We start from the raw sequence: 15,302 nt of genomic DNA on the forward strand, positions 1-15,302 counted from the left end.
CAGACAAAATGCGATCCCTGCTGGCTACACAGTTTCTAGCCCGGGGGAGGCTCTCCCTGCGAACACTTGAGCTAGTGCAGACAGGTATATTACTTTCCCTAGCCGGTGGCGTAAAACTTGACTTCCTTAACCCCACAAAGAACGGGATGTGTGTAGGCCCCGCTCCTCTTGGGAGCGCTCAGCTGATCGGATAAAGGCATTCCTGCCGTGTACCTCAATTCCCTTCTATAATCACATGATATGCCATTCTTAGCGCGGAAATTATTCAATCACTATCTTAGCTCTGCCTCCACTGGGCTTATTCATAAATCACGTTCTCTTATATCTGCCTCCACTGGGCGTATCCATAAGTATAGAAGGACTCAATTCCCTGGAGCTACCACGGCCAGAATAATGCATAATATTCACATTACAGTGTTCATCATTTACTTGCGCTCGGCATCACTATAACAATACGTGCGATCAGCTAGAAGTGTAAAGATATCTCAAGCAACATGGCACACACACCCAGCCCCGTTAGCCTATGTGAGTCAAGGAGTAAGTCTTGATCTCCTCTGAATTACGTACAATAACAAATAGATATAGGCTACGCTGCCCTAACTACCGTATCCGGTTAACAGACCTAGCAAACATGACCAAGACGGAACAGATACCACAAAATTAAGAAATAAAAAAAAACTCAAATTTATACAAGTGGGAATATACAACCTACTGCCTATCCTACTATCCTGAGTTCGAGGTCTGTACTTCATTACTCTAAACAAAATTTTATTTACATCAGACAGCTATTGTTGTGGCTGACGGCCACCCTGAACTTAACTGCAATAATTTACATGCTTAGAACCAATTGGAGCGATCTAACCTGGACGTATCGATGGCATTGTGTGGCAGCCCCTCTGTGGACCCCTGGATTTTATTCCATGTTGGCAGTCGTCATCGCCGGCAGCACAGGTATGCTGATTACTGGATACATGATGGCTGATGAAGGCTTCTCCTGCAGCTTGCTCGAAGGTTGTGAGGTGTCTCCTTCGGCATCGTGATGAGCACGCCTTCCTGGTGTCCCTGTGTCGATGCTCGGGGTGTTGACAGCTCCTGCCTTCTCCAACTCGCCGTACTTCTTTCTAGTTCTCAGCGTGTTGTTGCTCCCGCTGGGTCGGTGAGGGGAAAACTGTAAAGAGACATGTGTTATAGAGGGTTCCAACTCAATACCTGTTTCCACAAACGCCCCCTCTCACACGATTCTAAGTTCTGTTCTCTACTAGAGTTTTGTCTTATGATTCAGGAATTCACTTATTCACATATGGTGACAATATCTTGTTGTCCTCTCATAGAAATGTTACTCTCAACTACCAGAAATAATCTGAGCTATTATTCTCCGTACTTCCTTTCTAACAATTGGTCCTCAAAGTCATATGAAGCTACTAGCTAGGCAATTAAGTCATAGGCAGTACATCTTCTCATGACAGGCAAGCCGTCACATGTATTTAAAAATTTCAACTTAGTCATGCAGATTGCTTACTTACTTTCTTTCCCGAATAGATCGTGCCTGGTGTTTGCGGCTCGCAGCTCAGGTGCTGTTTTCGATGTTAGCTCGGAATCTTATCCCGCAGTCCCGACAGCAAGACAGTCAAAGAATGAACCTCAAGCGCTCCGCGGCTCCATATATATATATAATACGGCTCGCTTACCCACGCTAACGAGTTACGCGCGACATTCTCCCGCTCGCGGCTTGCATGCATAATGCGCGCCAAGTACTTACCTCCCTTATGCACTTCTCACTATGCCCATGCCGCATATCAAAATCTTGCGCCGATTACGGAGGTTGCAATTTTCTCATTAAATCAAATGCATCTATACTATCCTCAAAGATATAAATTAATTTCTTTTTTCGCTCCAAATCCTTTGTTGGCACGCTACAGAGGTGAAGTGTTTGGCGTCCTCTGCCTAAATTACAGAGCTTCGCTGGGGTTATAAATTCATCTTATGAGATTCCAGAAACTTCATATTTACATAGCTGCTTTCTTCCCACGAGAACTGCTCACACTCCACTTCTCTCATATAATAAATTAGTGCATAAGGATTTTCAGGGTGGTCTCGAATATTCCAAATACCGCAGGCTAAAATCATGACTATAAGACAATTAACGGAATGGTTCATTATGAAAACATATTATCACCTTAATTTCTTTAGGATTTTAAAGAAACAATGCATAAAATCTCCCTACATATGCATATAGAACTAGGAACGCCGATAAAACGCCCGACTCGGAAGTTATTTCAACTTCAAATTACGGGCTACGCGCGAGGTAATCCGACTGTAGCTGGCAACCTTGCAGCGAGCTCGGTGCTGGCCTGTAAAGGAGAGGTTACGTCACGTACGATGTAGAACCTTCTATGTCCGCCTCTGTGGTGTAGTGGTTAGTGTGCTGCCACCCCCGGAGGCCCGCGTTGGATTCCCGGCTCTGCCACGAAATTTGAAAGTTGGTACCAATGCTAGAACCGGGTCCACTCAGCCTCGGGAGGTGAACTGAGTAGAGGTGGGTTCTATTCCCACCTCCGCCATCCTGGAAGTGGTTTCCCGTGGTTTCCCACTTCTCCTCCAGGCAAATGCCGGGATGGCACCTAACTTAAAGCCACGGCCGCTTCCTTCCCTCTTCCTTGTCTATCCCCACTAAGGTCCCTGATCAGCAGAGCAGGTGAGGCTGCCTGGGCGAGGCACTGGTCATCCTCCCCAGGTTATCCCCCGACCCAATGTCTCAAGCTCCAGGACACTGCCCTTCAGGCGGTAGAGTTGGGATTCCCTGCTGAACTCTAGGGAAAAAACAACCCTGGACGGTAAACCAATTAAGAAAGAAAGAAAGAAAGAAGAAAGAAAGAAAGAAAGAAAGAAAGAAGGTTGAATTCCATCCATGCTGATTAACTCAATACATAAAGTTAGTGTGTGAACAAACTAAATTCATACGTCCGTATTTAACTTCTAAACTACAGATAGAAATAGTAGTGTGAATTGTGACATAGAATAACCAACTTTTATATATAATTCAGATAATAGTAGCACGTAATGAAACTTTCTATTCATTTATGTTCTCTTACATCGAACTATGTACAGCAAAACGCTCTAAAATATTTAAAAATATGAATTTTGTTTAAGAGTGCACGTCTTGATCCTATTAACATTCAAAACGCAGAATAATCTCAGTATTTCGCACAGTGCAATTATTGAATGAACTTCACCATCCTGGTGTATACACGGCACTACTACCACCTATAAGCAAGATATGGAACTCTTACCACTAAAATTGGGCGTGACATACAATTAGTTTTGATGGCAGATACATCGTTGTACGGCATTTAGATTTTTAAACGTATTTTTCGGGTGGGGCAGAAATTTCTCATGTTTGGGTCATATTCGATAAAAATGCCTCTCATCCATCCAGGTGCCATTGTCATTTTGTTGGATGTTGGCAACATTGACATCATCTACTGAGCGAATTTTGTCTTACTGCTTGTTATGAAGTTGGAGTTTTAATTTTACTTTATATGAAGGTGTGGCTTTCGGTCTGTGTCAATCATACTGCCAATAATATACATAGAAACACGTACATTACATAAATGAACACGTTTAAAATAAGTTCTAAAGATAACAGAGTCCACGGCATGCAGAAAATGAACCGAACTCCAAAAGGCTTAGAGGGAACATGCAATAGGCTGAAATTAATTATTTAACGAAAGATTGCCCGAAGATTGGTCAATACCACATACGTGGTATATACTGTATATGGACAGTGACACTTTGAAACTTGACAAATCAGCTGAGTCACTCACATAAACATATTTGTAGCTTTATATTTTCCGAAGCCTTATTTAAGCAAATAATCCCCGCATATTATATTTAAAAAATTGAGGCACGAATTTGGGGTGCGGGATTTATTTGCGTCAAGGTTGGCAACGCGCTACTGGTTCACATAGTTTTCGGTGTTGGGTGTACAGTTATGCTTTGTGTAACTGCAGATGGAAGATGTAATATTTAAACGGAAAATAATCCAGACTTTTAATTCAAAACTGCCTTTACATTTTAAAAAATGTTTTACAGAGTAATTTCCATTCGAATTTTCCCTGCGTCACGATAGAACGCGTTTTCCAGGACGTGTAGGGGTAGCTTCCCGCACTTTCACTCGCTTCTATGCGTCTAAGTGTGCTTCATAATTGCCAAGTTTGAGTGAAATCGTGAAATACCTGTCACGTAAGATGGCCTACTTGCCAATTTTCATAGCAAATTTATTTCATAGTGGTGATGATGCATTTTTATCATCTCAAATATGTCCAGGCAAAGTAGGTATATCCGTCACGTTCATAATTGCGTAAAGACCGCGTGGAAGAGGAGTGATATAAAATATTTGTTTATGCCTACGTTACCTTTTCGCTAGAAGGAATTTTAGTTCCTTTCATTTTTTGAAAATTATCTTTCCTAAAATTAGGGTGCGGCGATTATTTGGCGGTGGGGTTTATTCGCGTAAATACGGTATTTTACAGTCCAGAGGACTGTGATCTTACTTGGCAGTGGCTGTGTGAGAGAGATCTGGAAGAATAGTTGCGGCTCTGTATTGTAGTTATGAGATGTTGAGTTCATAAAAAAGGCGAAAAGTCCAATGCATCGGTACTGTAATATCTATAATTTCTTGATATACCATTTCAAACCGATATGATAAAACGTGCAGTCTTAATCCAATATAAATTAAATAAGGGATCTACAGAGCGGGAGCAGTACACTGGATTGAGAACCCCAACATGTTCTAATTAAAGTACGTATAATATTAATAGCTTCCTCTTCATTCTTCAAAAGATGATGCTTGGGATCAAACCACGGAAATCGGCTATCAAATATTTACCCAAGAAATCTGGCGCGTCGTTGTACTATCATATAGCCGGGCTGAGTGGCTCAGCGGGTCGAGGCGCTGGCCTCCTGATCCCGACTTGGCAGGTTCGATCCTGGCTCAGTCCGATGGTATTTAAAGGTGCTCAAGTACGTCAGCCTCGTGTCGGTATATTTACTGGAACGTAAAAGAATTCCTGCAGGACAAAATTCCGGCACCTCGGCGTCTCCTAAAACCGTAAAAGTAGTTAGTGGGACATAAAAAATAACATTATTATTAGTACTATGAAACTTTACTGACCTAAGGTCATGTTAAAGATTTAATGATGGGGTCTTCTATGTATAAAAATCACTGCTGTGAACTTGCATACAGAGATATCGAATCCGTTGTTTATTATCCATTGTTTCACACTATGAACAGCTTCGCGTAGCTGTACTGCAGTTTGGTATCTCCAAACGTTTGCACCGAAGCGAAGAGGCAAACATCATCATACTGAAGAATGATGACCAGGTCTCTGGTGTATGTTGTGTATAACAAAGGGCTCAGAACAACCCATTGGGAAGACCTTAAACTACATGCCATGGACCCAGCAGTACATACTGATTTCTGAAATATAGCTGCCTCTTTTGTACTAGAGTACACATGCTAGCAACAAAGGGGGTGGGGGGTGGGGGGTGGGGCAGGAATGCCCAAGCGACAAATTTTATAGATGGGTGGCCATTATCATGGGCAGAAGAAATGTATATAAGAAGAGCTGTAAAAGTTATTTCTTAATGAAAGCAGGAACTATAATAATACATATAAGACTATCTCTACTCTTGTGTGTCGTTTGCAAATACGCCGTATGCTATTAATTAATTTAGCATTATTTTAATATATATCATTAAATAATTTAGAAGGGAAATCTTAACCAAACATCGATAATAATTTACTTGAAGTCAAAAAGAACTTCCGATCCCAATGCAACCATGAAATCCACAGCCTGTTTCCAGTCATTCGACCGGGTCAGGAATGGAATGAAGAAGCCCCTATCTAGCGGCGAGGATAGGAATTGTGCCGGCTGCTAAAGCCTGTCGCACTCCTCTGGGGAAATGATAAATGACTGACAGATGAAATGTTAATAGTGTTGCTGGAATGAAAGATAACAGGGAAAACCGGACTACCTGGAGAAAAACCTCTCCTGCCTCCGCTTTGTCCAGCACAAATCTCGTGTGGAGTGTCCGGGATTTGAATCACGGTATCCTACGGTAAGAGGTCGGCACGCTGCCGCTTGAGCCACGGAGGCTACCTAATGCAACCATTTTATATTAAATTATTATTATTATCACTATTCATGTTACTATTTTATTTACTTTGGTCATGAGAGCTCTTCTTTCCAAGATATATGGTCAAGGGCTGACATACATCCAAATTTTCGCATAGACCTTCCCTCATTTTCCACTGAAAGAACTTAGATCAAGTGGGGATATCATACCAAGTGTTGACTCTACTAATGAATTACCAAGAGTTGAACTCAATGAACACTTTTAACACAATTAACACACAATACTTATGCAGTATTTACATACCCTCTTGATGTACATTCAGTAATACCAATGAATTCGTCAACACAATATTCTTCTTCTTCTTAATCTGGTTATCCTCCAGGGTCAGCTTTTACCTCGGACTCGGCGAGGGGTCCCACCTCTACCGCCTCAATGGCAGTGTCCTGGAGCTTCAGACTCTAGGTCGGGGGATACACCTGAAGAGGATGACCAGTACCTCACCCAGGCGGCCTCACCTGCTATGCTGAACAGGGCCCTTGCGGGGGGATGGTAAGATTGGAAGGGATAGACAAGGACGAGGGAAGGAAGCGGCCGTGGCCTTCAATGAGGTACCATCCCGGCATTTGCCTGGAGGAGAAGTGGGAAACCACGGAAAACCACTTCCAGGATGGCTGAGGTGGGAATCGAACCCGCCTCTACTCAGTTGACCTCCCGAGGCTGAGTATACCCCGTTCCAGCCCTCATACCACTTTTCAAATTTCATAGCAGAGCCGGAAATCGAACCCGGACCTCCTGGGGTGGCAGCTAATCACACTAACCACTACACCACAGAGGCGGACAACACAATATTATACTCACAAAAATTTTAACACAGAATTGCACTCGACGAATGTATTATCCTCCATCTTCGTTAGACCAGGAACGAAAACCTGATTGATGGAATGGAACATAGGCTACCCCAGTTTACTCAGTCCATTTCCTAATACTGCATAACCATACGCATCCACTGTTACTGAACTGACACAGATTGACATTTCTCGTTGACAATACTTGGTTCACTTCCCGTTCAAAGTTGTTACAAGGTAATTCACCCACAAATACGTACAATTATGTAACAATACTTACACACGTTGACATCATAGTGCCGAATTACTAGATCTCTGAAGAATGCGGCACCATATAAATTATATTGAGACGACATACATAAATGTAAGTATTATCAATAACATGGCGCAACAGCCCCGAAGGTCCATTTGCTCAGTCCGGAGACCTGCAAATTACGAGGTATCCTGTGGTCGGCACGACGAATTCTCACGGCCGTTATTCTTGGCCGCTACCTCACCGTCAGACAGTTCCTTAATTGTAATCACGTAGGCTGGTTGGACCTCGAAACAGCCCTCAGATCGTAGTAAAAAATTCTTCATCTGGCCGCGAATCGAACCCGGGGCCTCCAGGCAAGTTGAAGGCATATTGTATAAACACTTCGAACATTTGAATCGCAGAGACAGCACCTAAGTAAACTGATGTAGTAATTTTCTATACTACCCGTTTAATGACATAGTTACACGCTTTTAGTGCCACACATAAAATACAGAATAGCCGAAGTCGAAAACATGTGCAGTTCGTTCAGCACTTATACATTGGTATGCGAATGTGAAACCCAAAGAATCTCAGACAATCAAAGAATGTCCTTAGGAAAGGATCAAGAAGAGCACAGTAAGTCATACAGCAGACAAAGAGCGACTACATACTCCACTGACGTACCAGTTACGACGTTTACGAATTATAGCGAGAGAGTCACAATCAGAATGAGACTAGTAATGAGAGTGAAACTTACCTACGTCCTGGCCCCTTATATGCTTTCCTGATTTTTCGCGTGTTTTATCAAAGTCATGGGACCATCACGCGTATACTGACAAGTCTACTAGTTTGTGCCACTCTACGGAAGATTGTTTAAATTTACAAAATTTACTCTACTCTAATTGGTCACATAAGGAGATGAGGTTGACTGCGGGCCACGTTTCTCAAATGTTAATATGGATTAACGTCATGTATATGTGTTTTGAGTACATTTGCTTGCCCAGTCCACTTTGGGTTTCGTAACACTTTCTGACAGTTCTGTAATTAAGTTTAACCGTCTGTCTTATTTTTTCTACAAACCTCCTCACGAAACTTAGAGCTATCTTTACATTCAGTTACAATTGGCTCTACATACAGACTCCAACGTACATAATATATATTTATGCTACATAAAGCTACCATACACTAACTATTAATCAATTAAGATATTATCAGCGTCGTCCTCAAACAATTTGATTGACATGTTGATTACCGAGCGAGTTGGCTATGCGGGTAGAGGAGCGCAGCTACGAGCTTGCATCCGGGAGATAGTGGGTTTGAACCCCACGGTCGGCAGCCTAGAAGATGGTTCTCCGTGGTTTTCAATTTTCACACCAGGCAAATGCTGGGGCTGTGCATTAAAAAGGGCCATGGCCGCATCCTTCCAACTCTTATCCCTTTCCTACACCAACATCGCCATAAAAGCTGTCTGTGTTGGTGCGACGTAAAGCAAATTGTAATAAAAAGTAAATTGAAAAATATATTGATTATGTATAAGGTATTTATAATATTTGCTGTCCTTTAGATGCGGGGTTCGACTCCCGTATGTTCATAATTACCGAAACAAAAGAAAAGTAAACATAAATCACAAGTGAGTAGGCCTACACTGAGATAAATGATGTGTATCAGGAAGAAAGAAAAAAAAATACCAAAAATATATTAGTAATTGTAAAGAGTGGTTTTCAATTTTATTAAATTCATTTTCCTCTTTGGTATATATATTTCGACTTCAATCAATCAATCAATCAATCAATCAATCAATCAATCAATCAATCAATCAATCAATCAATCAATCAATCAATCAATCAATCAATCAATCAATCAATCAATCAATCAATCAATCAATCAATCAATCAATCAATCAATCAATCAATCAATCAATCAATGGCCTTTGATCTACATTTAGAGCTGTTACCCAGGTGGAAGATTCCCTGTCAGTTGTATACTTGGTCTTTTCTTTTATGATTTCAAAGTTGTTTTAAATGTATCGAATATCTCCTCTGATAAATTACTCTTGTTCCTAGTTCCTCTTCCTATAAATCAGTATTTTCTCCAATTTACCTCGTTCAATTAAAACTTTATCTTCATTCTATGATCCTTCCTACGTTTTAAAATTCCAGTGAAGCTTATTAGCCTCTTATTGTTATTGCAAGCCATCTCTGCACTGACAGCTTGAAGCAATCCACTTAGTCGAGCTGTTCGTCTCTTAACTTCATATTCTTACCAGTCCAAATTTCGCAACATTTCCATAAGACGACTCTTTCGTTCGATATCACCAAGAGTAAATCATGCCTCTTTGTTTGAATAGTTTCCAGTTCTTGTATCAAGTATAGTCCTTGTGAGGTGGCCGATACAATCGGATCATACTGTAATTGCGGTTTTACCAGTGTTACGCCCTCTCGTTTACTTCTTACTGCAGCCCCTAAATACCCACATAACCATATGAAGAGATCTGTAACCTTTATTTACAATCTCATTTATGTGATAAACCCGGAGGATATCTTTTCTTACATTAAAATCTATGTAGTTACAGTGACCTCATTGAATTGCTGTCATCCCATCAACACACTACTATAAAATGAGAGGATTTTTTCTTACATAACTTTCAACTTTATTTGTCTGCTGTCCATCTAACAATTTTGTCGAGGTCTTTTGGCAGTCTCTCACAATACTGTAAATATATAGTTACTCCAAACAGCACATCATCCACATAAAGCATTTTCCGCTATTCCAGTTCGTTACTCATATCATTGTCCAGCTTCATGGCTCAATGGTGAACGTGCTGGCCTCTAGTTACAGGGGTTCTGCCGAGAATATTAACAATAATTGGTTAATTCGTCTGGCACGGGGCTGGGTGTATGTGACGTCTTCATAATTATTTCACCCTCATCACGACGCGCAGGTCACCTACGGAAGTCAATTCAAAAGACATGCACTCGGCAAGCCGGACACTTCATCGGACACCCTCGGCACTAAAAGACATAGGCCATTTCACTTTTACTCAAATCAGTTTTATTTATAAAAAAACAAAGAAGTACTATAACACTGCGTTGGGGGCTCGCTCTTGATCACTCCAGTATCAGGTAATGCTTCACATACTCTGATAATCTGAGTTCTATATTCTAGAAATTTAGCCACCCATTCAGTTACTTTTGTCAATTCCAATAGCCCTCATTTTCGTCAATAATCTTCCATGATCTACCCTGTCAAAGGCCTTGAAGAGGTCAACAGCGATGAAGTCCATTTGACCTGCTGAACCTAAAACATACGCTGTATCTTGCTGGAATCCTACAAGTTAAACTTAAGCTCCTTTGTTGTCAAACGAAGAAATAATTTCGCAAACCTGTCTAATATAGTAGGATATAAAGCTCTCCCAGAGCTTACATGTAACACACGTCAACTTGACTTGTCTGTAATTATCAGCTATATGTTTATCACCTTTCTCTTTGTACAATGGGGCTACTATAGCAACTCCAGAGTCATCTGGTATAGCTCCTTCATGGAAGCAGTAATAAATATGTACTTCTTTTATAACAGTGTTATAAACCATAATCAATTTTAAGAAAAATGGATGGTTTTGACTTTTGAACATGAAATAATTGATGTTGATGTGATCTTATTTGAGGAGCCTAGTTGGATGGTTTTTCGGGTTTAAGAAGAAGATGAAAAACTCATGATTAGATGTTAAAACAATGACTTGCTCTATTATCTGTGATAGTATAAGGTAACGTAAGACTCTTTTGATATTAACTTTTGCCAACTGCCTTTCTCTGCGAGGACCCGATTACCTTCATGTTGGGTCCCTTACAACAACAGTCACCATTATCCCCCACTTCAAGAACTTCGTACGGGGTTGGTAACACTGCATTCCATAAATTTATCGAACTGAACTCTACGATATATTTTGCTAACATGTAAGCTCATTTAAACAAATTTAAAAAATTTCAAAATAAATCCATCCACAGTTGCAAGCACAAGAACATTTTTAATATCGATTTTCCTCGGTGCTTCTTATAAATGTCGCATTTGTGAAATAATTCTGTTATCCGGCAGGTGCTGCGCATGGAGATGACATTCCATACATCTTCGATACTGGAGCCCAAGTTTCGGACGATTCTTTGGACGCTAAAGTGAGATCAAGGATGGTCACCCTGTGGACAAACTTCATAAAGACTGGGTAAGTATCCGAAGGTTCTCTCTTTAGTGAAAAATAAAAATCTTACTTTCATATGTGTTCCATGAATCTTTTGTCAGTACTGTGTTGACTGTGGAGTAACAAGCAACTTTTTAGATTAATGTGCAAGCTGGATATTGTGGTCATATCTTTACCTGTATTCCGCTAAAACCTCTCATGGTATGTTTCACATTATTGTAGGTCATAAATATATTTGCTTACGATGCAGAATTCATTATTTAAATTGTTTGTGCTGCGAAGTAGAAGTGTGTGTGTTATTTGTCAGTTTGTCATGAGATGAGCTGTTGTATTGTATGTTTGATAATGATCATTTATTCCCTTAAGTTAAGTTTGTAAATAAGCTGAGGGAAGATACATGCTATCCTAGACAATATAACAGTGTGAACGTCTAGGACAAAACAAATTATATTTAGTATAGTAACAGTTAAATAACTGCAAGACAAAATTGTAATGCATGCATCAAACTTGAACGAACTGAAATATAAGAGTGCTCTCTCCCTTAGTTCCGGAACTAGGAGATGGCAGTATTCTATTCTATTGTATTCTATTCTATTCTATTCTATTCTATTCTATTCTATTCTATTCTATTCTATTCTATTCTATTCTATTCTATGTTACTCAGTACACAGCAGTCGGTAGTGAAGATGTTTATTACTGTACAGAATTTCTAATTTCTTTATATCCTTCTTTCTTGCCATCACGCAAGCCGATTATGAATGTGTGGGTGTTTATTATATTGCTATGTAATGTAAACCCGCCAAAAGATATGCGGTAGGACGCGATCGGTAGTGAACATTTTTAAAAGCTCTTTGATTGAAGCTACTAACTTAAGTGTTGTTGAACAGGAGAAGCATCTTGATACCGAAAATCCCTATAATTCCTTCAGATTTGCCTTTTGATTTCAAGCGAGTCCAAATCCTGATAAGTGTCTGCTTTGGTCTGACAGTGAGAGGCACTTAATTTGGCTGCAGTTGATCTCAGTGGAAAATGTTTTGCTCATGGACAGTTCCTTTCGCGTGTTATGTCAAAACAAGTATTTTTCGTGTTCATTTCCGGAGGAAAAAACAACTAATGTCGTATACAAGGAAATCTCAAAAGTCCTCCGTTAAAAGTAACCTATTGCCTATTCATAACTGCTCCCATGCGAAGCCGGGGAGGGTAGCAATTACTCGTAAATAATACAATGTACTTTAAGGTACTATGGAAGGATGGGTGGAAAATCAATGAATAATTTCCATGTCTGTAAGTTTTTTGCGTAAGTGCCGCATTATGGATAAACATGCTGTCGTCAGTTCTTGCAATTATGTCTTTTGTATATTTTTTATCTTTACCATAAATTATCATTGTTTTCAATAATGCACATCAAATTTCAAGCTACAGTTCAACATAAAATGCCATTGTTCAATCCGTCACTCTGCTGCCAGTAGCTCGGAGTTGGCTCCAAACTCTACATCAAGAAAACTATTCTAGAAAAAAAAAAAAAGCGAACTACCTCATAAGGCACAATCATTAGATCATACGTTTCTTGCCTGAGGTGGGGAGATCTTAATAATATTCACATAATGTCATACTTCCGGCAGGTAATTAATGAAACCAAAAGTATTTTGGGCTTAAAATCAATAAGAAACAAGAAACATTGCGAGGATTTTTACTTCATTCAACTAAAAATAAATTGAAATAACACGTTAACTATTATGGATTAATGCGGTCCATTGTATCTACTGTCAGATGAATATTTTAAATGATATCCATACCCCGCCTTCTGGCCCTGATCGAATAGGCGTCAAGTTTATATGGTCTGACACCGTGATTAGCCGGTTCGAGTCCCGGAATGTTGGCCGACAGGGTAGGAGAGGTGGTGGTATACAGTTTATGTTCACTACGTTGCGTGCTAAAAGCCTGAGTTGAGTTCTAAACCGCTCTGCAATGATAATATGGGGAGAGGGTATATGACGCTGTTGACGATGATTCGTTCGTTGCCTTGAGCCTACCTCTTGGTGCTATTTGACAGGAGTAGGCTATGTGCCGTCACCGTGTTTCACTCTCTCCCGTCCTACTGTCATATATCACGTCATTCATTTCATCTCATTAACCCCCTATGATGAGGTTGACATCAAGAAGTGCATCCTGTCGCAAAATCTTGCTATAAAGAATTGTCTCAATTCATGGAGAGAAACGGGACAAGGATTGAGTAACAGAAGCATTTTAAATGATATCCATAAAGCATAGAACCTCTCATTTGATCGTTCTCATATTTCAAGTATCTACAATAAGTGTAAAAATAACTGAATGTAACTTAGAAAGATAATATATGAAGATTACATTCACAAATGCAATGGCTTCTAGGAATACAAAAATTACGATTTACATCATAGTAATGTCACTTGTCCATGGCTCTGAAACTTGAGTCCTGAATAAGAGAAGATATCGAGTTCTAATTTTATTTGAACATTAAAAAATTCGAACATTTTAGGACCTATTACAGTGAAAATTACCTGAAGATTCATCAGCAGTAAAATACAACAATATTTGCATGAAGTGAAATGTTGTAGCGTTCAATGGAAATCGATAAATGAAGCGGTGTTTACGTACTCGCCGTAATATACCAAGCTCTGGCTAAGACTTCACTGACGGGAGTAAGTGTATTTGGACCTTTAAGTTGTCTGAGGAAATGAGGATGAATCGCTCGACAGAACATGGTGGAAGACTGTCAGATAGGCTAAAACAATTTGTTAATGATTGTAATAGTAAACCTGTTACAACTAAATATATGTCTAAGAGATTTCTAATTGAGATAATATCATTCTCGTGTATTTCAGGAACCCAACACCAGAGGTGACAGAGGAATTCCCTGCGTGGCTTCCCTATACGAGTGATGCAACGAACTACTTGGACATCGGCTCACAGTTGGAGGCGAAGAAGGATCTGCATAAGACCCGTATGGATTTCTGGGAAGACCTCTACAGTTTGGGAAAAAAACATAAATACTGAAATTATATCTCGAATATCCTTAGAACCGAAATGACTTACGTGATATATGATAGTATGGTGTAGATGATCTACATCGTAATAAGATTTGTTGAAGTACCAAATTTATGTCAAAGGGATATCTTTTTAACAGTTGTGGTTGTTGTTGCTTTTGGAAATAATATATATATATGTTTTCAAAGAGGATTCTTCACTTTATTCCGGCTAACCTCAATTAATTTTTTCTATTATTATTCTCTACCTACCACTGAAACCTCATTTAGCCCAGCACATTCTAAACTGTAATAAAACTTCTTTAATATTGTGTAAATCCACCAAAAACCTGTCAGATGCAAAAGAGTCTCCACGTGGCAAAAGAGTAGTTCTACTAAACGATACATAAGTTAGTTACAACTCGCACTTCGTATCGATTAACAATTACCAATCGATTACCAGACACATATGGCAACAGAGTGTGCGGATACGCAACATGTTGTTTCGAAATAGCCTGTGTTTAACCAAATGCAAGTACACAGACCAGCAGGACTTCCCGCATTCAGGGAGATAACCGAGGAATTAGAGTGAATTACTTCTGCTACCTAAATATTGTCTATTGGCAATAGTTTTTCCATTTTCAGACCTGGCAAATACTGGGGTTGTATCTTAATTAAGGCCACGGCCACTTCCTTTCCACTCCTAGCCCTTTCCTATCACATCGTCTTAATATGACCTATTTGTCACGTAAGAAAAAAGAAAGAAAAGTAGTTTAAATTAAAAACTTTTAATATGTTTATATGAAAAAGCCAACATATTTAGTATAAGGTCAGTTTTTAATAAATTGCATTTAATTCGCTATTTTACATTCTTAATCTGTTTACCCTCC

General features: G+C 39.7%; 1 protein-coding gene across 1 annotated transcript in view; it reads left to right on the top strand.

Moving 5' to 3' along the window:
* The window catches only part of LOC136877729 (esterase FE4), an 89,284-nt gene extending 74,666 nt beyond the window's left edge, over positions 1-14,618 (top strand). Inside the window, exons 9-10 of the mRNA XM_067151939.2 lie at positions 11,311-11,434; positions 14,272-14,618. Of these exons, the coding sequence (XP_067008040.2) occupies positions 11,311-11,434; positions 14,272-14,443 (296 nt within the window). The 3' untranslated portion in view covers positions 14,444-14,618. The remainder of the gene's footprint in view (positions 1-11,310; positions 11,435-14,271) is intronic.
* The last annotated feature ends 684 nt before the right edge of the window (positions 14,619-15,302 follow it).

Source organism: Anabrus simplex, chromosome 7, assembly GCF_040414725.1.
Source record: "Anabrus simplex isolate iqAnaSimp1 chromosome 7, ASM4041472v1, whole genome shotgun sequence".
NCBI classification, from domain to species: domain Eukaryota; kingdom Metazoa; phylum Arthropoda; class Insecta; order Orthoptera; family Tettigoniidae; genus Anabrus; species Anabrus simplex.